A 23,803-nucleotide genomic window follows, 5' to 3' on the forward strand; every position below is an offset into this window, starting at 1 on the left:
TGCCAAACTAAACAATATTCCTGCTATAGGGCCGCATAAATAATGAAATCTGGACCAGACAATCCAGTGATGAAATTATGAACCGAGTCTGTTAGTCGTCTTTTATGACAAGCATGAAATACTGAAGGCCATTATTCTAACCTAGACCTTCACTGGTATTTTTTCAAAAAGACAGTGGATGGTGTGTTCAAGCTTTTTTTCATAACTTGTGTCCTGTTTGCTGAATTTCTGCAGAACTCTGTTTAGGCTATCCACCATAGAAACCCTTCAGACTTGTACTGTTTGTGAGAGTGTGGGTGATATAGTGAGGGTGAGGATGGGACCGTAAGTGAGCGAGTAAATAGGACAGGTGAATCCAGCCCATGTCAACATCCCCTTAAACCAATGTAAGTGGGTGTCCATCCAGTATCGAAGTCAATTTAACAAGTGTAGGTCTGTGTCCAACCAATGTCAGTGCCTCTTTAATCAGAGTAAGTGGGTGTCTAACCAATGTCAGTGCTCCTTTAACCAGAGGAAGTGGGTGTCCATCCAGTATCCAAGTCCTTTTAACAAGTGTATATGGGTGTCCAACCAATGTCAGCATCCCTTTAACCAGTGTAGGTGAGTGTCCAATGAATATCAGAGCCCCCTCCTTTAAGCAGTGTGGGTAGGTGTCTAAGCAATGTCAGTGCCCCTTTAACAAGTGTAGGTGGGTGTCCAACCAATGTCAAGAGTTCCTTTAACCAATGTAAGTGGGTGTCCAACCAATGTTAGTGCCCCTTTAACTGGAGTATGTGGGTTTCCAGCCAATGACAGCATCTTTTTAACCAGAGCATGTAGGTGTCCAGCTTATGTGACAATGAAACACTAACTCAAGCAACATTACTGCCGATCCTGTGATATAATTCATCGAAATTAGGTATAAATTGGATAAAAGATGTGCTTTTGTTTCACAAAGCATAGCAACAAATCCTTGTAACCAAGGGCTAGGCTGAACTGATAATATCTTAGCTTCTGTCAACAAAGGCATTCTGGTGAATGTTAAGGAAAGATTTTCCTAACTAATGATAGCCTACAGAGATAAATCTGTGTTTGTCTAAGACCAAATTGCCCATGATTTCACTTTGGCTTTACCAAACTAAATCTCTTTATAATACAGTATGGAGCTGGTGTAGTCTAATGGTTAAGCATTCACTTGTCATGGTGAAGACCCAGTTACATGGGTACAATGGCCATTTCTTGTATCCTCTTCCATGATGTTCCTGCAATATTGCTGAAGTGCTGTAAAACTGCACTCCCTCACTCACTCACTCATAATGCAGTTAAACTGCAGCACTGATACTTTCCTCACAACTTCCTACACACTGGATAACACAGTTCAGTCATACCCTTATCAAGTATCTGTCACAGGGGTGGAAATAGCTTTTTGCTAATATTGCTAATGCACTCTGGTCCAGTTGCACATGCAAAATCACTTGTCCTGATAACTGGCCTATTTTCTTGTTGATTTTTTAAAATATGCAACATAATTAACATTGGAAAGTCAGCTGGAACCGGTACAGAGTGATATACAAATCTGCTTGCCCCACAGAAAAAAATTAGACCTGGATATCGGGCACTGGTTTATTTCCAACCGTGTGTCATAACATATCTTTTTCTGTAATGAGCTAGTTTGGTTTGGGGCATTATATCAACTTTATTAGACCAAACAATTCTTCACACACCGAACTGAAAATGATCAGTGAGGCAGAGCACTTTCACAACTGCGCCACCTCACACCAAGGAGGCCTACAGGAGGCAAAAAGCAACAGCATAACTGTATGCCATAAATACACTAACACTGCTTTACATTCCTTTAAGAATGTAGTTCCCAACACTGGAATTTGAACTTTTTAAAATCTTAAGATTACATCAGCAAGAATTGCAAACCTTGAAGCTGAAGAATACACAGGTCAAACTAACCCTGGAGATGCCAGCTTGAGTAGTGGTAACTATCGTGGTGAAAAAGGCACACCCCATATTTAATAATTTTTAGCTACGTACCAAGTTAGGTATGTTGTTTGAAGAAATGGTTCATTTTTATCTATATTGATTCGTTAATCACCCCAGTCAGATATAATTTTCTTGACACTGATTTTGAGAAGGTATACAGAAATTTTGTATTCGGGGAATATGCAATGAACTGCATGTTATCAAAGCCATCTGTGAATCTAGTTACTGTCGTTCCTTGAACAAATGCCCATCTTTTTCAGAGTAATTTGATTAGAGGGAGGTACATAAGTTTTCATGCAATAAGGATTTGTCAAAGTAGGCAATTTACTCATTTTGGTAGTTCTGTCTAAGACAGGACTGAACCACATCATTCTGAGTAGAGAAAATTTAGTGTAGAGAGTTTCATTTATCAACAAAACATCTTAACATAATGTTCTCTGTTATTTACAAACAATTCAGCCATTGGTCATTACCTTGTCATGAGAACACCATCTGACCTAACCACAAGCTACAAGGTATTTACTCATGAAAATTAATTTCACCTTCATACTGAGGTTTAGATATTGAACATTCAAAATTAGTTCTAATTTTCAAAAGTCTACATAAGCATCATCATTATTCTGCATCATGATGATGCTCAGCATCACATGGATCATCAACATCAGCAGCAGCAACATCAACAGCAACAGCAACAGCAACAGCAACAGCAACAGCGAATTTAGTTGATGAGTGAGTTCGGTTAAAATATCCTTTGAAGAAAACTTTGTAATATAACTGTGTCATTGTTGGAGTTGCTTGACGACGCCTTTAGTTTTTCCGCTTTGACGAAACTTCCTGACATGGGCAAATGGTTCTTATGGAACAAACCTCAATACACTCAGCTAATGTTTTTGTTGCATGTCTAAGCTATGGAATTCTGCAGTGCTTCAGAGGATGGAGCCATCAAGAACCCAATCTAGAATTTAGTCATAAAACATCACAATGAGCTCGAGTCAAGTCATAAAAACGGTACCATATCCTTTCTGACAATGCATTAAGTTAAATACATTGCACAAAGAGGCCCTTCATGCTCCTCTATACTTGACTATCAGTTAACGGTACTGGGGCAAACTTTAGCATCATGATCGTCTGTCATGAAAGAGTTGACAGTATGTAATTCTGGCATGAGCACAAGGGTGATAAACACGCAAGATGGAGGCCACACTCCAGAATCTGATGAGAATATATATTTCAGATTTCGGAATTGTAGAGAATGGTAGTCTGGATCGATGGCACCGATATTTCCTGAACTACAGCTATTGATCTGTGTGATACAGTGCACTCAGTATGCAAGTAGTAGAACCTTGGCTATCCAGGTCTATATGTCTCGTTATCCTACTTACTGGCGTCAGTCTGTAAGATGTCTTTCAGTGCTAAATACTGCATTATGTATTGATGAGTGCAAATAGTTCCTGATTACATCTATTATGTTCTGTTGTGAACACACTGATTGGAATGTGAGTGAGTGTCCTGACACCTACTATGTAAGGTCAAACACTACTAGTGATACCGTATGATCCCCTATGATACTTTGTCAGCCCTGTGTGAGTGCTACTGTATGATCCTTTATTATACTTTGTGTCTGCTCTGAGTAAGTGTGTGGGTGATACCATGTGATCCCATCTCATACTTTGTCAGCCCTGTGTGAGTGCTACTGTATCCTTTATGATACTTTGAGTCAGCTCTGAGTGAGTGTGTGAGTGTCCTGACGCCCACCCCCACCCACTGCCACAATATGATCCCATAAAACTAACAGTCTACCAAACCACAAGGACAATTTTTTTGTGAGTGGTTGAGTGGGTGAGCAAGTGCATGGATAGGTTAGTGGGTGGCTGAGCCAGCATTAGAGCTGTTAGGGCTGTTTGAGTGATTGTTTCCAATCTTTGTGGGTGATTGGATGAGTGGGTGAATGAATCACTTTGTATATTACTCTCAATATATTTCATCAATAACTTCACGAGCCAATCACTTTAAAACCTGTTTTCCACACTGCTTGCTAAATTTCAGCACAGCCAACAGTTTGATTACGACAAGCATCAGACATACACCTCTTGTCCTCATTTTACCATCAAGAGTATTACATGTTAATCTTGAGTCTTTAATCAAGTACAGTTCCAACATGAATCCATCAATGTCTGCGAGGCTATAATCTCTGATATTGGTCTACAGTGTGTTCACTGATCACTCCAACAAAGATGGAACCTTATCTATGTACTCAAGACAAAACCTGCCTGGCCTGGTAGGTGCACAGTGTTGATCTGTTCACATCTATACCATAGTGCACAATGGAAGAGCATCAGAGTCTAGTAAATACTCTCACGATCAGCCACAGAACACATCTAGATCAGTGTTTCATGGGGAGAAGAAAGTTGGACTCTGGTGAAGGAATTTATGTTACACAAATTCATGTATTCTTTATGCACAAAAAGTAACAACAGACGCAACAATATTTATTAGCGCATCTGCAAAAACACAGAGAATGTCCAAACACTTTTAGTAAAATTTCTATCAAGTAACAGTAAGATATCACTGTTTCCTACTAGCTGGGTTATGGTATCGTTTTCAGTTTAATTGCTGTAACAATGTGATGATCATGATACACAACACAATAATGGTAACTGAATTACAACAGTATTACAATATAGTATTAATGAATATATAAGTGTCAGGGACCTCCTTTTCATAGTCCAAGACCCCTGAAAATCAGGATTATGAGTCCAAGGGACCTTCAAATAAGAAGACTCAAGGTAAATTCCTGCTGGTGAACATGCTACAGAACTCTTCAACTCTTCACAAGTGTGTACTAAGCCCTACATACCAAGGTCTGATCATCGCCCACTTCAGTATCAGAGCTGACAGATTGTAATGGCATCATAAATAATTAACATCAGCACCTACAACTGTTCCAGATCAGAATAATTCACAATCTAGCCACCTGCCATTGAACAAACGGCAACCTGTAATTTTGCCGAGAAATACAACTGAGGAATTGAATCGGACCATTTGGGAAGATCCCAAGGGTAGTGGTTAGTCAACATATCTGGCATGTCCATCCATTATCATTCATACTTGATGCTACACAGCTAGCCATATGATCTAAAGGCTTGTTAGCACAGTGGGTGATATGCTGGATGTGTCTGCGGTAATGTGACCACAATGTGACTTTACATTGATTGATTGATTGATTGATTGATTGAGTGAATGAGTCAGAGCAACCTGAATGCTAGACTTACGCTTAGTCCCTAAATATACAAAAATTTGATAATAACAAAAAACACCCATAAATAGTAAAGGCACCCAAATCAGTTGGCCAAGGTCACCAAAGCTGGGGACAACAGAAATGGGCTTCAAACCTTGTGCCCATGTGGGGAAACGAACACAGACCTCCAGCGAGCAAATGCTTGAGACAAAAGGAATAGTAGAAGAATGAAATATGACTCGCCAGTAAAGTTTGTCAAGAAAGATGGAGGTAACTGTGGCCTTATCATGAATGATGTCACAATTAGCTTAGCAGCGTTGCAATCTGTTCCAGAATCAAGCCAATCGTTCAAATCTTGATATGCCCTAATTACATTTCAAGATTTGTCAAGTCAGACCATGTGGGTGTCATGTCAGACCATGTGGGTGTCATGTCAGATCATGTGGGTGTCATGTCAGAAAATGTTGGTGTCATGTAAGAAGATATGGGTGTCATGTCAGACCATAACCGTATCATGTCAGACCATGTGGGTGTCATGTCAGAACATGTGGTTGTCATGTCAGACACTGTTGGTGTCATGCCAGACTCTGTGGTTGTCAAGGCAGACCATGAGGGTGTCATGTCAGAACATGCGGTTGTCATGTCAGACCATGTGGGTGCAATGTCAGACAATCTGGGTGTCCGATCAGACCATGTTGGCATCATGTCAGACAATAATGGTGCCATGTCAGATAACGTGGTTGTCATATCTGAAAGTGTGGGCATCATTTCAGACAATGCGGTCGTCATATCGGATAATGTTATGACCAACCTGATACACAATGACCCACCTGACATTTTTTCTTCCAGTAAATATATACATATATCACAAAAGGTACCCCACTACTGATTAGGGATTCTGGTGCTTCTAATCCTTTTTTACCAGCTTTTATAAACACATCCTGAGGCAAAACCACAAGGCTATCTAATGAAGCAGGGTATGAAAACATTTCATTAAATAACAGATCTGTTTCTTAACCATCGCCTTCTTAAACATATTTACAATTTCTCTTGTTAATCTGATTCCTTTTAAATCTATTAACCATGAAAGGACCGGAATCTCATAATCTTTACACTTTGTCAGTAAAAATGAAATAAAATACAACATAAAAGTGAAAATTAAGTGCTAAACTTGAACACTGCACTTAAGCCAAATGTCGAGAAGAGAACCATATAATGGAAATGATGAAGATTATAGAAAGTCTTGCGGAGAAGGCTCCGCAGATTTCATCACCACACATCATTAGCTGATGATTTTTTTGACATCAATAAACACTGCTTCCACGACAGCTGGTGCTGGGTCACACAAACCAGGATCAATGAAAATTATTTGCAAAATACTTTTTAAGTTTGATGTATAGATTATGTGTGGCTCTTAATTCAGAGAGATGACTCTGAATGGTAGACAGACTCACAGATCAAGATTCCACAACAGGTTTCCCAGATATTTCACAATTTTTCATGTTCATGAAAATGCAAAATAGGCCATGAAAAATGCAAAACAGGGTATGAAAAAATGCAAAGGGAGAAGTCAGGTTACACTGGGGACAGAGACACAATTTGGTTTTAAAATATTCAATCACAAAATTCAGAATATGTAATTTCCATCAAAAAGATACCTTTGTAACTTAGCTCAGCATAGAGTGTTGAGGTTTCATTACAATTTAGCAAATCACTATTTTTAAGGATTCAGTTTTCAAAAAGAAGTTCAATCCTCCATGAAATGAAAGTTTCCATCCTGTGTAATCATAAGAAATAATTTTGATTAGTCAAATTGCTACGCAAAAAATGCATACTTCATTTTATTTATTTTGCACATATGTAACAACACACTTTTTCAACCAACTCACGTTCTAAAACATTTGTTCAAATGTTAATGAAACACGACAAATTCAGACAAAGAATAATTCAAATTAGTTCCATAATAACCAAGTTCTCGGCCCACACAATTGCACACACTTTTTCCAATAATGACTACAATTCTTGATCATCCAATGTCTTGCAAGGTTTCTTGTAAATTTTACCCGCAAAATCATTAAACCAGCCCAGCTTGAAATACAAGTAAGACTCCATGGATGCAACAAGTGATAGCTTGATGAGCTAAATGCATGAAAGGGCAACGACCATGTGGAATCCTAACAACGCCTGTACTGACGAAAACCTCACCAAATCTATCCTTTTGGCCCGAGGAGCTAAGGATTTATTGTATTTTAAGTTAAAAGCTGTAACCTTGAGCATGCATCACCCCACAAAGACCTTGTAAACCTCTCAGATAGTTTAATGCAAGATGCGATTAGATTTGAAACCCGCTAAACATTAGATGCCGCCCGCCCAACTTTGTCTGTCATGGTGCTGGGTTCTCACTCAGTGATGAGTCTGTTTCTTGTGCAGTAGCATGTTTGCAGCAGTCAATAAGGCTACAAGTGTGTAAAAAGCTTAGTGCCACCATCTAATACATCTCCCTGACGGAGATATAGTTCCCCAAGGGGTGTAGGAATACATTCAGGAGATGTTCGTCCACTCCAGACTTGCTGCTATTGATTCATGCCATGGTGATGTTCGCCGCAAGGTAAAAGCTTCATAAAGTGTGGCGATGAACGCTTCGACTATTGATCATTGGCCGATAAACAATAACCTAGGATTGTGCAGTGGAATGGGGTCACTCTCCCACAGTTTGACACAGAAATAGGCTCAACCAGACTCTCTTAACTCATGTTCATTTCATGATCTCTCAGTCTCACTTAAAAGATCAGCCTACATGCATGAAATCAATTCAAAGACACATAAAAAGCAAAATACTGCGATGTACAAGACTGTGCTGAGTGTATTACAAGCAACTGAATCTATCGTTCCAACGCAGATGTCATATTCACCTAACAACTGATCTTCAATTGAAGGCTTTATTCCTTAGGTTTTAGAATACTGACCATTTTTGTAAATTTGTCTAATCAGTCAAGGATATTTCTTATCTCTAATAAAGAGTCTGTCTGTATTACCTTTTGTGATATATTCTGCTGATTGCTCAGTGTTACATTTGAATACTGAAACATTTTCAAAACATCATCTCTTCAAGTATCCGATACAAAAGTATTAAGCAGTACTGTACTCTACACCACCTTAATCAAGTAGGCTCACAATAAGCACCAAGAGAGTTAAAAATCAGGGCCCACTTGCACAAAATTGGTTACTGGGGACGATAACTCCTATATATATTAACACAAGTTTCTAGCAATCATATCCCTAGCATTAGGGGTGGTTGGGTAGCCTAGTGGTTAAAGTGTTCACTCGTCATGCTGTATACCGGGTTCCATTCCACACATGGGCCTATTTCTTGTGTCACCCATCATGATATTGCTGGAATATTGCTAGAAGCAGCGTAAAACTAAATTCACTCACTCCCTACAATCGCTTTGAAGGCCCAAAGATCAGGCTTGATTCTGTTTAATGCAGCATTCGCTAATAGCACAGTAATATGATAGTAACATGTAAACAATTGAGTCTTGTCAGTCAATCTATTGGTTGATTTTGTAAGCAGTGATCCAAGCCTCTGGATTACTATGGCACACAATTAACCAATTAATGAAGCCAGACTTTCTGATCCATCTGGCAGCCCCTAATGATCATGACTACTGGGAACCAATACTAAGGCCTGATGGGACAAGCAGGAAATGGCAGCTTGGTGACATATTCTGAAAAACTATTTCTATGTCACTGAATCACAAGGAACTTTCCTTGAAAGTAATAATTAGTTTGAGTGGAACAGATATGTTGAACATCATTAAGATTTAAACAAATAAAAGAAGGGAATTTCAACTTGAAAAGCTAGGAAATTCATGTTGGGGTAAAAGTGAAATAGTGTACTTAAATTTAACTCATTTATTGAGTTAATCGTTGCCTCATTTGTTGACTTTCTAAATATATATATTTACAGAAACATTTATAGAGCACTAGAACCCAACAGAAGCAACAGTTACAGATTGAATGCTTCTCTGTATAAGTGAGTCTTTAGCTAGGCCATGAAAGTGGAAAGCTGTTGTTACGATCACAAGACGAAAGCCTTTACTAGTCTGTAAACCAGTGTCCCACGTTTGCACAAAGATCACTTAAGAGTTTGATATATAAGAGATGACCACAAATATTCCACGTCTATCACAATTATATACAATAATCAAATCAAAGAGATATATAAAAATATCAATCACCACTCCCTAAACCAACATCCAATCAGCACACCTTTCCTGAATCACCAACATTCTCGTAACTCCTATTTACTCTGTACGCAACCATCCAACATGAAATAACAGACTTGACTCAAAGTCGATATAACGGGACAGCATACACTAGCTGCCTTTTGAATATTGCATTGTCACAGAGACAGCCGTTAAGCTGGCCTACTGCAGACCCACTTGAAAACCCTTTCTGTTTCTGATCGCCCTACAATGGGAGCTTGGAAAAATCTATAATCGGAGAACGTCCTCAGATACTGATGAACTCTACAATAGAACAATGGCTATAAATAGATGACAAACACAATATAGCATGCATGAGAGAGAGCAATGCCCATGACCGTCTGCTTAGACCGGGTTCAAAAGGAAAACATTTTTGCTTTGGAAATTTTGGTCCCGGGACAAACTGCATTGTATTACTGTGTAGAGATGTCTTTAAAAACTTATTGCAAAATTATCAACTGAATATTGACAAGAAATGGATTATCGCTGCAGAACATGAAATGAAATGTCATGCTATGTGATTGGCTGGCATTTACCTAGAACAAAACCATAATTGGATGACATGTATTTCATCAATACCCAATCAAATATGGTAAATTTGCAGTTAGTTTGATATTAGACTGATATTATGAAGCTGTAATAATACTGTCACGATTCATTACGCAGTTGACGAAGGAGTGGTGTGGAAACTGACAGGGGTGGGCAGTGATTGAGTGAGTGAAAGAGTAAGTGAAAGCGTTTATTGGATGACAGTATTAGTTATATAAAGCATTAGTTAGAAAAATCTGGGGAAAAGCCCTTAAAGCAGGTAATTATATTCAAAATGTAAATATTTTTATTATTATTGACAATCGTTCACCATAAGTCCTCTGATAATCAATAGTGGATTTGGTTTCCGATTCCAAGTAGTAGGGACAGCCATGAAATGATAAACACAATTATGTATTTTGAAAAAGTTTGATAAAAGCACATTGTCAAGAGATAATGATAAGTTCAAACATTTCAACTGAAAACACATTCCAAACCAGAATGTTAACAAATCGGAGCAAACCGAAGCCCTTTGTAGGATCAAGATAGTAAATTTGACAAAATGACAAGTCCTTGGTAGAAAATCTGGCACCAATGCAACCATCTGCAACATAAACATCCACTTGTCCTTGTTTGCTTCAAAATTTGACAGCACCCATCAATTTACAGGCATTCGGTATAGACAAAGATATTTATAACATGCATAATCACTTCCTTTATCAAAGAGGAGGGAAATTAGCTACACTGTGCAGCCGAATTACTGTATTATTTAATCATTCTGGGACTGGGTGACTCTGAGCACAGCTGCAATAACGCAGTGTGACTGTAATAATCTATTGACATATTCTGTACAACACTATTTCTGGTATTCCATATATCAAAAACACATATTACTTGTCAGTATAAATTCTTTTGATGTAGAGTACTAAGACACTTAAGAGAGAAAAATAAGACTAATTCCTATTTTGCCTAAATTTAAACCATGTAAATATACATGTAACATCATTTTATTGACAGGTACAGTCCATACATTCTATATATGTCTCTAAACTTTGGAGACTTAAATGAGTAAGTTTTATGGCACTTTTAACAATATTATATTCCAGCAATATCACAGGGAGGAACACCAGAAATAGGCTTCTACATATACTGGACAAAATAAGTTAGGGATATTGGTATATTCATGATTTGATATTTTATCAGGGTGTCAATGAGTAGATTGATCATAATTCATAATTTCAAAATTTACATATATATATATATATATTTTTTTTTTGTCCAGTATATGTGGGGAATCGAACCTGTGTCATCCTCGTGAAGAGCAAACACTTTAACCGCTTAGCCAGCTAAGAAATCTAAAAATAGGTTCAGTGACAAAAGATCCAATCTAATGTGTGTATAGTAAGTTAGTGACTGAGTGAGTTTAGTTTTACGCCGCACTCAGCAATATTCCAGCTGTATGGCAGCCGAATGTAAATAATCGACTCTGGACCAGACAATCCAGTGACCAACAACATGAGCATCGATCTGCACAATTGTGAACCAATGACATGTGTCAACCAAGCGAGTTTATGTTCGGGTTAAATATCTTCTCTAGATCATTTTAATTACATCTGTGATTCTCTTAAACCATACAAGGCAATATGACCGTTTCAATTCTACAACCAACTAAAGTTTAGATCAGTACATTCAGCTGAAGTGACTAGTCATGTGACATTCCACGACTGCATTTTGGTAATGTAAACATTGCAAACATTACCGTGTCTCTGTAAAATTTTGAGACAAACTATGAGACATTTTATCCTTCGGAAAACATAAATGTAATGTTTCCACCAGTGATGCTAGCTGTGTGTTGCAACTGCAAACCAAGAAACAGTATGCAACGAAGCAGTTTACCGTGGGAGGCTGTAAAAGGCGATGGCAGCTGACATCAATCGTGACGTCGATTACATTGTGACATAACCCAAAAAAGTTCGATTACAAGGGGGCAGATTGGAATAGTGCAGTGACGTCAACACATTGTGACATAATGCAAAAAGTGGACATTATCGTCTGATAAAGTATTGTCGGCGGCTTTGATCTTTCACCGAAGCATCTTTGAAAGTAAGTTAGTGATTGATAAAGAATGAAAAGAATGGGTTTCATACTTTGAATGGAATCAAACCCAGGTTTCCAGCATGATGAGCAAGCACTTCCACAGACCAGAGCCCAGTGGGTGATAATTCAAGAGAAAATCACTGCAGCCATGTTGACCCTTCACTCATCAGGGTGTTAGTACATTTCCTAACAGATGTTGTTCCTCTGTCACAAATAACCTCTGAATTGTTTTCATTAAAAGGAAGGAGGATACACTGCTATAAATACTCCAAAACACAGTTAAAAAAAGATTATTACTAAGTCAACCGTTTGGAAACCAGGATAAAGCGAGTGAAGAACAATCCCACTAGCATAACTATGAGAAAGTGTCATTTCTCTCTTAGGAAGGAATAATTTCACTAGTACCCAATTCTGAAAAACAAACACATTCTTTCTAATTACCACACTTTGTCAAATATAAAATAGCCAAAACTGAGCCAGTCCTTTCAAGGAGGCAAGAGGTGTGCCTTGTTGGGTAAGAAATCAATTAATAACACCTATCAGTGTCTGGGGATAATCTTGTGATACATCACACAGTTCATAGGGCACGCATCCATCATCTAATGAGCAGGGAGATCAGCACAAACAGCAGCATTCACACTGGATTCCTGGACAGGCCACCAGGTTACTGGGTTATAGGGATTCTCATATACAGTCATTAGGACAGTGGTGATTGTATGTCAATAAAACAAAAGTGTTGTTAAATAAACAACAGTGTTATTGTAATGCATCTGCCTCTAGAAAACACTACAATCACTCTGCCTCTAGAAACAACAATGTTGCTAAATGGATCTGCCTCTAGAAACAACAATGTTGCTAAAATGGATCTGCCTCTAGAAACAACAATGCTGCCAAAATGGATCTGCCTGTAGATACAACTTTGTTTAAATGGATCTGTCTGTAGAAAAATGTGTTGCAAATGCATGTGCCTCTAGCAAACAACAATGTTGTTGTGGATTATAGTTACATTAATATTTACTACCGTGATGACTATGAAACTGTGAATATAATGCTTTAGGCTGATGAGCATGTGTTTGTGAATATTTGTCACATTTAATGGTTAGTTTACTTCATTCAGGGGTGTTATAATAAAACCAATAAATTCTTATTAATAAAAATATGTTTTTACAATCGATAGTTATTTTCAGTCTAAGTAAACATAGTCTCAGTGTATTTCGTTACACTCCACCACTGAGTCTAACAAAACCTAGTAGAAGGTCGCGTCAGGTAACCTTTGAGCGACCAATGACCGTCCAGTCAAACGCAAAATGGTAAAATAGATTTAACCAATCAGACAACGGCTACTATTTAGGGATCGGAGGGACTTTCAAAATATTTAGGTCACTGACACAGGTCTCTCCACAAACAAAAATCTGCATATAACATAGTTATTTGACCTGCAGTATATACGCTTTGGGGTTTCTGCTGACATGGTTACCATTAGCTAATATTTCTGCAAGATAACATCCTTGAATATTGCCAAAAACACTATTTTCAGCAACTGTTTACTCACCGTTGTCATGGTTGCACGTACGCCGTTTGCATCACCCGCGAGCAAGCATATGCTAAATAGCATTGAGAATCGTTTGGGTACGAACCTTTTTGAGATATAAAATTCAAAAGGTATGTGCGAATGTCCACTTTCGCGAGTTGGTAAGCTGTGTTCTGATTGGTCAATTTCAAAGGTTACCTGACGCGACCTCCCATAAGACTTTGTTGGACTCAGTAGTGGAGTGTAACAAAAAGTACTGAGGATAAGTTAACTTAGGTTAATTTTAATCCTTTTCCGATCAGTTTTCGACTATTTTCAATCCTTGGAACACAACTAACAGCTCAAATATTTTTCTGACTAGGAAACTTTTGAAAGGGCATCAGATCCATTGACATGGTAATGATGACACATTGTCCTCAATCATTAAATGCATGGTACAGATATGTTCAAGATGACACACTGTCCTCAATCATTAAATGTATGGTACAGATATGTTCAAGATGACACACTGTCCTCTATCATTAAATGTATGGTACAGATATGTTCAAGATGACACAATGTCCTCTATCATTAAATGCATGGTACAGATATGTTCAAGATGACACACTGTCCTAAATCATTAAATGCATGGTACAGATATGTTCAAGATGACACATTGTCCTCAATCATTAAATGTATGGTACAGATATGTTCAAGATGACACAATGTCCTCTATCATTAAATGCATGGTACAGATATGTTCAAGATGACACACTGTCCTCCATCATTAAATGTATGGTACAGATATGTTCAAGATGACACACTGTCCTCAATCATTAAATGTATGGTACAGACATGTTCAAGATGACACACTGTCCTCTATCATTAAATGTATGGTACAGACATGTTCAAGAACTTCCCTGGTATAAATAATCAAGAGGTATATTTTCTAGACACAAAATCTGACATAACCTGATTACTGCATTAACAAACACCTCATAACCAGTTTAGGTTTAACTTCATGCCCATATTAGTCAGAACGTCACAATGTAACCTGACCAGAAATTACTCTAGTTTCCTTTCTAATCTGCCAAGGGAATTCACATCATCTATCACACAACACAATTTGTTTACATATCTAAACTGCAAAGTCACTTTTATAATTACCAAACAGTGTTGAAGAGTAAGTTTTTGTTTGCCATTATTTTGGTATTCTACAGTTGGATCTGAGTGAGTTTAGTTTTACCCCACTCTCAGCAATATTCCAGGTATATGGGGTAAGTCTGTATATTATAAAATCTGCACCAGACAATCCAGTGATCAACAGCATGAACATCAGTCTGTATGACTGACAATCGTTGACATGTGTCAACAAAGTCAGCATTAGAAGCGTCTAACATCAAGCATAGGTTACTGAAGATACATTTTAACCCACATCTTCACAGGTCAATTGGTTCTGAGCAAATGATTCTTTATTTTACTCCTAATATTGTTGACTGCAGTGTGTAACAGAGAACAATTATTGCGAAACATTGGGCCCTTGAGACCACTTACAGACGTGATTTATGTCCTGCACTCTCTCATAAATCACTAAAACGAACAGTGACACTGATGCGAAGAAAGCTCTAAAAGACATCAACAGGGACAGTTTTCATTAAGCTGCTGATAAACAATGGAGGACAGTGTATTCCGTATTTCTCATGTTGACTTGTTGTCTGATCCTGGCAAGTGTGTGTGCCTGCACATGCCTCATCCAGTTCTACACATGGCTACTCACAGACCACCACAGGTAATTAGGCCAAGTCAGCATCACTGATAGAAGGGACGAGCTGACAGCTCCATCCATTGAGTGAGTTGAAGGGTGGGTGGGTTGGTGGGTGAGTGGATGCTTGTTTAATACCATCATCAATATTCCAATGATGAGTGAGTGAGTGAACTTAGTTTTAAGCGGTTTTTAGCAATATTCCAGCAATATCAAATTATCATGGTGGGGCATATCAGAATGGGCTTCACACATGTTAGGAATCAAACCCCGGCCTTCAGTGATGAGTGACCGCTTCAGCAACTAGTCTACCAATCGCTCTTATTCTAATGGTGGTAATCAGTATAAAACCAACCAGAAGAAACTGTGATTGACATCATGACCACTTGTCTATGCACTTGGGTTCTGATGACATGCATCAACAAAGTCAACGAGTCTGACCAACCAGTCCTGTTAGTCACCTCTTACAACATGCATTGTTCTTCTCCGTCTCATTATTTCTGCAGAATTGTGACTTGGGCTGCAACAATTTGGTTCAATTCATCCAAAATAATTGGTTGGTGCCAAGCTAATTATCCAGTGAGAATTGTTGTTAGCAGACATTGCCAAGTTGACAATGGATTGCAGCGAAAAAACCGATTCTGAGAGGTAAATGAAATAATGTTTTCACTTGTGCGAAGAATCAAATAAAAAATTATTGAATCGAGGGGCCAATATCAAAAACTGAATCAAATCAATGTGTGGGTGAATTGTTGCAGTCCTAACTGTGACGCACATGTGAAAAAATGGTGGAGTAAATTCAAGGAAAAGATGAGTGGGATAATGCACAAGAAGATGCTTGAGGTAATGCACAAGATAGATGAGTTAATGTACATGGAGATGAAAGAGTTCATGCATGAGAAAATCAGTGAATAAATACATGGGAAGATGGGTGAGTATATGACAGTGAGATAATTGTTTCATAAATGTGTGAGTGAGAAGTTTAGAGACAGCAGGAATTGTACTCATCAACATCACTTCCACACTGTTAAAAAATGGAGTCTGTCTGGTCTGACGGTTATTAACACTGACAGTGACTAAGTAACAGCCAAGTGATCACAGTCGTATCATTTACAAAGTGCATTAGAAATTCAACTGAAAACAACTTTGTCAATACAAAGACACAAGACTAGTTTTGACCTTGCCCCTATATACAGTTTACTAATCAGTATTAATACATTAGGCCAAGACACAATGACTGATGGGTTGATAATAATAGCCAAGAGTTCAAATAAGTGCTTGTGATGTGTGATAAATGATATAGGATAACAAACAGCAAATGTCCAAACATGATGCCTCCCTGTAGACACCTAGCATAGGAACTCATGTACCACAGAGGAAAAACATCACCTTCAGGCCTAACACACTTTCAGAATTACCTGACATCTAACTTTTGATACGACCCCTAGTCATCAAATGGGCAGTACTTGATGTCACTTGCTTTCCTGGCTATAAGGAAAGTAATAGCAGGTGCTTATCCAACTCTTCAGGCATGGTACATCCCTTATCACCAGTTTTGTTCATTGCCATCGCAGTTTTATCAATAACACACCTGGTACCAGTAGGACATTGCAGCTCTCTCAGTACTGAGTGATGCAACACTAATACTAGCTGTTTCACCAAACTGCGCTCGTAAGTAACAGAAATTTTTATCAGGTAAGTGATAAGAGAAACTATGATGGCGACATCAACTCTGACACATGGTTGTGAATGGTTCCATGAGAGAGAGAGAGAGAGAGAGAGAGAGAGAGAGAGAGAGAGAGAGAGAGAGAGAGAGAGAGAGAGAGAGAGAGAGAGAGAGAGAGAGAGAGAGAGAGAGAGAGAGAGAGAGAGAGAGAGAGAGAGAGAGAAGAAAAAAAGAAGAGAGCTTTCGTGTCGCTTTTAGCAATATTCCGGCAATATCAAGGCAGGGGATACCAGAAATGGACTTAACGCATTGTGAGACCACTGATTTCAGTGGCAGTTCTTGACTTACTCCACCTGCAGAGAAAATATAGGTGCCTAATGTCCATCCTGATTCCCAAGGATGGCGGGTTTGTGTGATGAATATATTCACAATTAGTCCAGTCCAGAAATTAACTGATCCTGCATCTTCACTCAAAAATACTCTAATCCATGGGCGTCCACTTCTTATGAGTTTATGTTTTTTTCAATGTTGAAGATGTCCTCAATAGCCAAACTTCCACATACATACTATTAAATACCAGTATCACATTTGAGTGAGTTGGGTTAAAAGACACTTTAGTAAGTATTCAAGTTAAATCACAGTGGGTAGCTTGATGTGAGAGGTGATACAGGTCTGACACACTGACATAGCATTCAACCAGCATTCAAACTCATAGGTGTCTGGCATTCTCAAGGAAGGTAACTCCTCACTGCAAATTGTGGTGCCTTTACCAACTGAGCCACCAGATGTCTCTACATTACAGATAAAGATACATGTGGATGTCCTGAATAGATCAGATTAAATGGTCAGACTGTGTTTTGTCCATCCCTTGTATTAACAGGATACTGGTACCCATACTGTCCACTCATCACAGTGTGATGAATCTCTGTGTGTTCTGTCCACCCTTTTAAACAGGATACCCCTTCCGTCAACCCCTTACAGTGTGATGAATCTCTTTTTCAGTCCACCCCTTCAAGCAGGATACCCCGACTGCCAACTTCTTGCAGTGTTATAAACCTTTGTGTTGTATCCACCCCTGTTAAAACAGGATACCCCCTTCTGCCAACTCCTTACAGTGTGATGAATCTCTGTATGTTCCGTCCACCCCTTTAAACAGGATACCCCTAGTGCCAACTCGTTGCAGTGTGATTGAATCTCTTTGTTGAGTCCTCCCCTGTTTAAACATGATGCCTCTTCTGCTACATCCTTACTGTGTGACCATTTTATGTGTTCTATCCACCCAGCTTAAACAGGGTACCCCTTCTGAAAACTCCTTACAGTGTGGTCAAACTGTGATTTTATCTATTTAGGTAAAACTGATCATCCTGTCCCCAACTCCTTGAAGGGATATTTGGCATGTGTTCTATACACCCTGATTATACAGGATGCCCCTTTTCAACACCCTTTTGAGTGACGACAGGCATATTCCACCAACCCAGATCAATCAGGGTTGTCTCCTCTCCTCCACACAAAATCAGTAGACACTCACCATACTATTCCTTGAGCACCGGAACCAATTGGTCTGAGATTCTGATAACGTTTGAGTATGGTGAAGGTTGAGTCCCCCACCTCCACCGTGTAGAACTGGTTGGGGTGCTTGTTCATTACGACTGTGCTGTGGTATCACTGTGGAGCTACACAGCCATGGGATACAGGGAAGACCAGGGTTTACTTTACTCCATTGAGACGAGCAGTAGGCACACCTGCAAAATAATCACAGATTAAACACATACATCATAACAAGGGTATAGCAACTTCCTGGGATTCACAGTAGGGTTGGGACAGGTCCAAATCTTCTACCCAGGTACACCATTCCTTATTATCCTACCCTACCCAGATACCCGATATATTAATTCCTGACTACAAGTCAGTAATAAATATAAGTATATTCTTCACCTGTGGGGGATAGAATTTTGAGTTCTTCATATCCAAAACAGATCACTGTAAATAATTTCTTAAACTTCAAAGACAACATAAAAGAATTTTACTCATGAAAGAATAACACATTACATTGTTTTTTTATTAGTCAAATGATCATAAAGGATCTGGGTACTGAGATGGGTACCCAAGTCCAAGTCATTACCCACCCATCCCGGATGTCCAGGTTACCCGTCCCAACCCTTGTTGATAAGCAAATAGTTTTCTCCAAACATTCATATTTCAAACACAAAGGTGAGTGATTGAGTTTAGTTTTGTGCCGCACTTAGCAACATTCCTGCTATATGGCAGTGGTCTGTAAATAATTACGTCTGGACCAGATAATCCAGTGATCAACAGCATAAGCATCGATCTGCATGATGGGGAAAATATGACGTGTCAACCAAGTTAGCGAGCCTGACCTCCTGTTAGTTGACTCTTACTACAAGCATAATCGCCTTTTATGACAAGCATAGGCTGCTGAAGGCCTATTCAATTCCGTACCTTCACGGGTCTCAAACACTAAGGGGTTATGTAGAAAGACTTGAGGGCAAAAATCTTAATTTCAAAGTCACAAGGGCATGAAACTCTAACTTAAAATCCATATCTGAACATTCAGTAAAGGTAATTTTTTCAAAAGCATGGTTACATGATAGTATGTGTTTTCATGTTACCATTCAACATTTCAAATCTTCTTAAAAGGAATCGTTTTCAATTCCATCCATATCTAAGAATATATTGAAATCGGTGTGGTCCAAAGAATGTCATTATAATTTCATCTATCACAAATCGTACACCCCATCTTAATTAACAATATAAAAACAGATCCACTAGACTCGTAACTCTACACACTGGTCCAATATCCTCCAAAGGGATGAAAGTTGTTACCTTGTATATTCAATGACGTTAATTACACACCTTATCACATCAATAATTCACAAACACACCTTGATTAACCCCAAGTGTCTAACTCAATGCAATTATGACACAGATCCATATGTCTTCATACCAGAGCTTCATCCAAATGTCCCTGTGAACCATGAACCTAAGTGAATACCCCATAACAGTCTGACATCTCGTTAGATAGTCATGAATTGGGTTATTGCACCAGCATTAATCTCATGTCATCTGTTTATGATATGAATGCCTCAGGCTGCTAAAATTATCTACAAGTTTACAACAGTTGCACAAATATGGTATTCGATTTATTCCTGAGCTGTTTATTTGTGCACCGAGATACAAAGAAAAGACACAAGGGTATGAATATTAAGACCAGTGACCACATCAAAATATATGGAGGACACCTTAACATGAATCACTTGCCAATATTTCATGATGACAACCTGCACTGATTACTTTTTTGAGTGACATATTGAATGACGATTCATTTGGAGGAAGCCACAAAAACAGAATTGAAGAGTAGGGATTAAAGTAGCTTTGAACATTATTCCGGAGAAAATCAGGAAGAAATGGCCAATGTAGCTCAGGAGCTTATAACCCTGATAAAGTTCACTGGTTCAAAATTAGGAGGCAACATAATAATAATAATAATAATTAATAATCTGGGATACAAATTCAAGATCAACAGAAAGGCCCAGACAACCTATAGTACAAACAGCTCCTAACAACTAGTCATATATACACCTCCATCCCACCAGTCAGAACATCCGTTTAAGAGTTCAGTTGGATATTAGTGAAAGAAGATGTACAAATAAACCTTACTCCTTTTAAGTGATCCAAAGAATTCTTGGTCACACACGAAACCTCCAAAAGTATTCTTAAGTACCACGTGGTGAAATAATATTTCATTCTACATCATTTTTTTCTTGTGAATGGTCAATGGTCGTTATTTAACACAGCACTCCGCAAGATTACTGATATATGGCAGAGGTGTCTTTAAGATATCTGCAATATTCCAGCTGTATAGTCGCGATGTCTTTAAGATATCTGCAATATTCCAGCCGTATGGTCGCGATGTCTTTAAGATATCTGCAATATTCCAGCCGTATGGTCGCGATGTCTTTAAGATATCTGCAATATTCCAGCCGTATGGTCGCGATGTCTTTAAGATATCTGCAATATTCCAGCCGTATGGTCGCGATGTCTTTAAGATATCTGCAATATTCCAGCCGTATGGTCGCGATGTCTTTAAGATATCTGCAATATTCCAGCCGTATGGTCGCGATGTCTTTAAGATATCTGCAATATTCCAGCCGTATGGTCGCGATGTCTTTAAGATATCTGCAATATTCCAGCCGTATGGTCGCGATGTCTTTAAGATATCTGCAATATTCCAGCCGTATGGTCGCGATGTCTTTAAGATATCTGCAATATTCCAGCCGTATGGTCGCGATGTCTTTAAGATATCTGCAATATTCCAGCCGTATGGTTGCGATGTCTTTAAGATATCTGCAATATTCCAGCCGTATGGTCGCGATGTCTTTAAGATATCTGCAATATTCCAGCCGTATGGTCGCGATGTCTTTAAGATATCTGCAATATTCCAGCCGTATGGTCGCGATGTCTTTAAGATATCTGCAATATTCCAGCCGTATGGTCGCGATGTCTTTAAGATATCTGCAATATTCCAGCCGTATGGTCGCGATGTCTTTAAGATATCTGCAATATTCCAGCCGTATGGTCGCGATGTCTTTAAGATATCAAGGACCACATAGTATTACCAGTATATTGCACATATATATAGGGTATATAGGGTATATAGGGTATATAGGGTATATAGGGTATATAGGGTATATCGGAGCACAGTCAGTGTCACTGTGAAACAGCTCCTTCCCCCACCCATCCCACACTACACATAACATGAAATAAAGGCAAAATAATACTTATATTTCTTGTTTACTACAATGACAACTTCCACTACTGTTTGGCAGAAAATGACTTGCTATCATACAAAAAGACCTCAATACTGATGAGACATTTTGATGTAAGAAATTAATTACTCCAGAGAATAATAGACACAACTGATACTGGGATTTTTTGTTTTACAAATGAACTCTGGCTTACCATCATTCAAAACATGCAATGCAGAGTTGAATGAAAAACAAATTCAGGCCAAATTTGGAATGATAAGATAATTTAATCAAATATTGGAGTAATATATAGAATTACAAGAGAATCTGAGCATTGCAAAATAAATATTGTTTGTGAAAATTTCTGAATCAGATTGTATCAGAAATCCTAAGTTCATCACAGTGATGCTTTGTTCCCAACTCCTCACACATGTATGGCGTACTACCAGTGAACCATAATATTTACTAACATGTTATAGCTGTCAAGGAACCAAATACTCTCTCAAAACTAAAATTCTTCTCATAGATTGGAGACAGCAGATGGAAGAAAATTCTCTATTTTATCACAAAAGATAACAGGGTAGTTCTAAGAAAAGGATATCCTCCTTACACAAACTCTTCTTCATAACCCTAACATTTTTCTTTAGGTTTTTAATGCACACATTAAAAACAGAATTTCTGACTGAATTGTTGAAAGGTACTAACCTATTAAATTTTAACTGCAACACATTGGATTTATGTTAATGTAAAATATAATTTGATTGAGGGGGGCAGGGGGAGCTAACACTGCCATCATTCAAAATGAGGATGTCCACAGAAAGCTTTGGAAATTATCCAATACATTCTTTATGGTTAACAATCTATCAAGTGTGAATATGTATTGCTTCCAAACACAGGCATCTGAGATTACACCTTACATGAGTGTCATAACACCAGTATAAATTTGAAGTAACCATTGATAAGGTCTCACCTTCCATTTCTACTGTGAAAAGCAGAAAATAAAAATGGAAAAAGACATCTAAAAAGGGGTCTATGATCAGAACATTCTGACATATCAACATGATAAACAATAACTTTTAATAATGACTGATATTAGTAGACATCACCTCATACTATTCGTTTTCAAATACTTTTCTCAGTTCAATGGATAGGCAGTATTAAGCAATCATACCTTGAGAAAACACACTTGCCATCATCATCATTCTATGGTTCACAGGAACAATCATAGGGATAAACATTTTGAACTCTGATATTCTACTGTTAAGACAAATAAGATTTTATATATTAACATCAATCAATTATTTCTGACATGATATGGCTTATATTCTGTCGATATCTACCAGTTTCCATTTTAGATTAATGCCTTATAATCAATACAAGTGATACTATTCCAGTGTATACAAAACTGATGTCACACTGTCAAATCGTTCCCGGTCTCTATTTGCAAGGGTGCCATACCGACGTAATCGACTGGTAATACACACGTACATAAAACTATTATTCACAGAACATCAAAATGGTCACGAAAACATAATATATTCTTAAAATGTGAGAGACAAAAATAGATTATCTAGATTTTTCGAGGTAAGATTCACGGAAGTAGGCTTCTAGTGAGCATGTCAAGGCACCCGACGACGCAAGGTGCCCGCCGCAAAACGGTACCGTTACTTCAACTGTACCCTTCATCAAATGATGACTTACTAAACAAACAGACGTTGAATCCACGAGACCCTGAAATAGAGCGATCGGAACTGTTGTTCGTATATTCAGCCCGGAATTTCCTAGATCTGTTCTCTTCCTCTTCGATATAGCTTACTCGGTTGTGACGTCAGCAGACATTGCGGAATTTTCATTATCGTCAAGAACGAGATTTGATTATGTTCGACGGAGAATGATTTTCAAACATTTATATCAAGCGTCATTAATGAGTTATGAAGATTCGCCGTTAATTGACAAATTAGTACTTTCAGTTGAAGAAATTCATCCGGGTTCCCGAA

The 23,803-nt window shown here is 38.3% G+C and overlaps 1 protein-coding gene across 1 annotated transcript in view; it reads right to left on the bottom strand.

Annotated features, from left to right (window-relative positions):
* Nucleotides 1–23,646, bottom strand: part of LOC137285053 (stress-activated protein kinase JNK-like) — a 67,335-nt gene extending 43,689 nt beyond the window's left edge. The window contains exons 1-2 of the mRNA XM_067817243.1: nucleotides 23,508–23,646; nucleotides 18,569–18,782 (exon numbers count right to left, since the gene is read on the bottom strand). Of these exons, the coding sequence (XP_067673344.1) occupies nucleotides 18,569–18,684 (116 nt within the window). The 5' untranslated portion in view covers nucleotides 18,685–18,782; nucleotides 23,508–23,646. The remainder of the gene's footprint in view (nucleotides 1–18,568; nucleotides 18,783–23,507) is intronic.
* Nucleotides 23,647–23,803: the final 157 nt, after the last annotated feature.

The sequence above is a fragment of the Haliotis asinina genome, chromosome 5, assembly GCF_037392515.1.
Source record: "Haliotis asinina isolate JCU_RB_2024 chromosome 5, JCU_Hal_asi_v2, whole genome shotgun sequence".
NCBI classification, from domain to species: Eukaryota; Metazoa; Mollusca; class Gastropoda; order Lepetellida; family Haliotidae; genus Haliotis; species Haliotis asinina.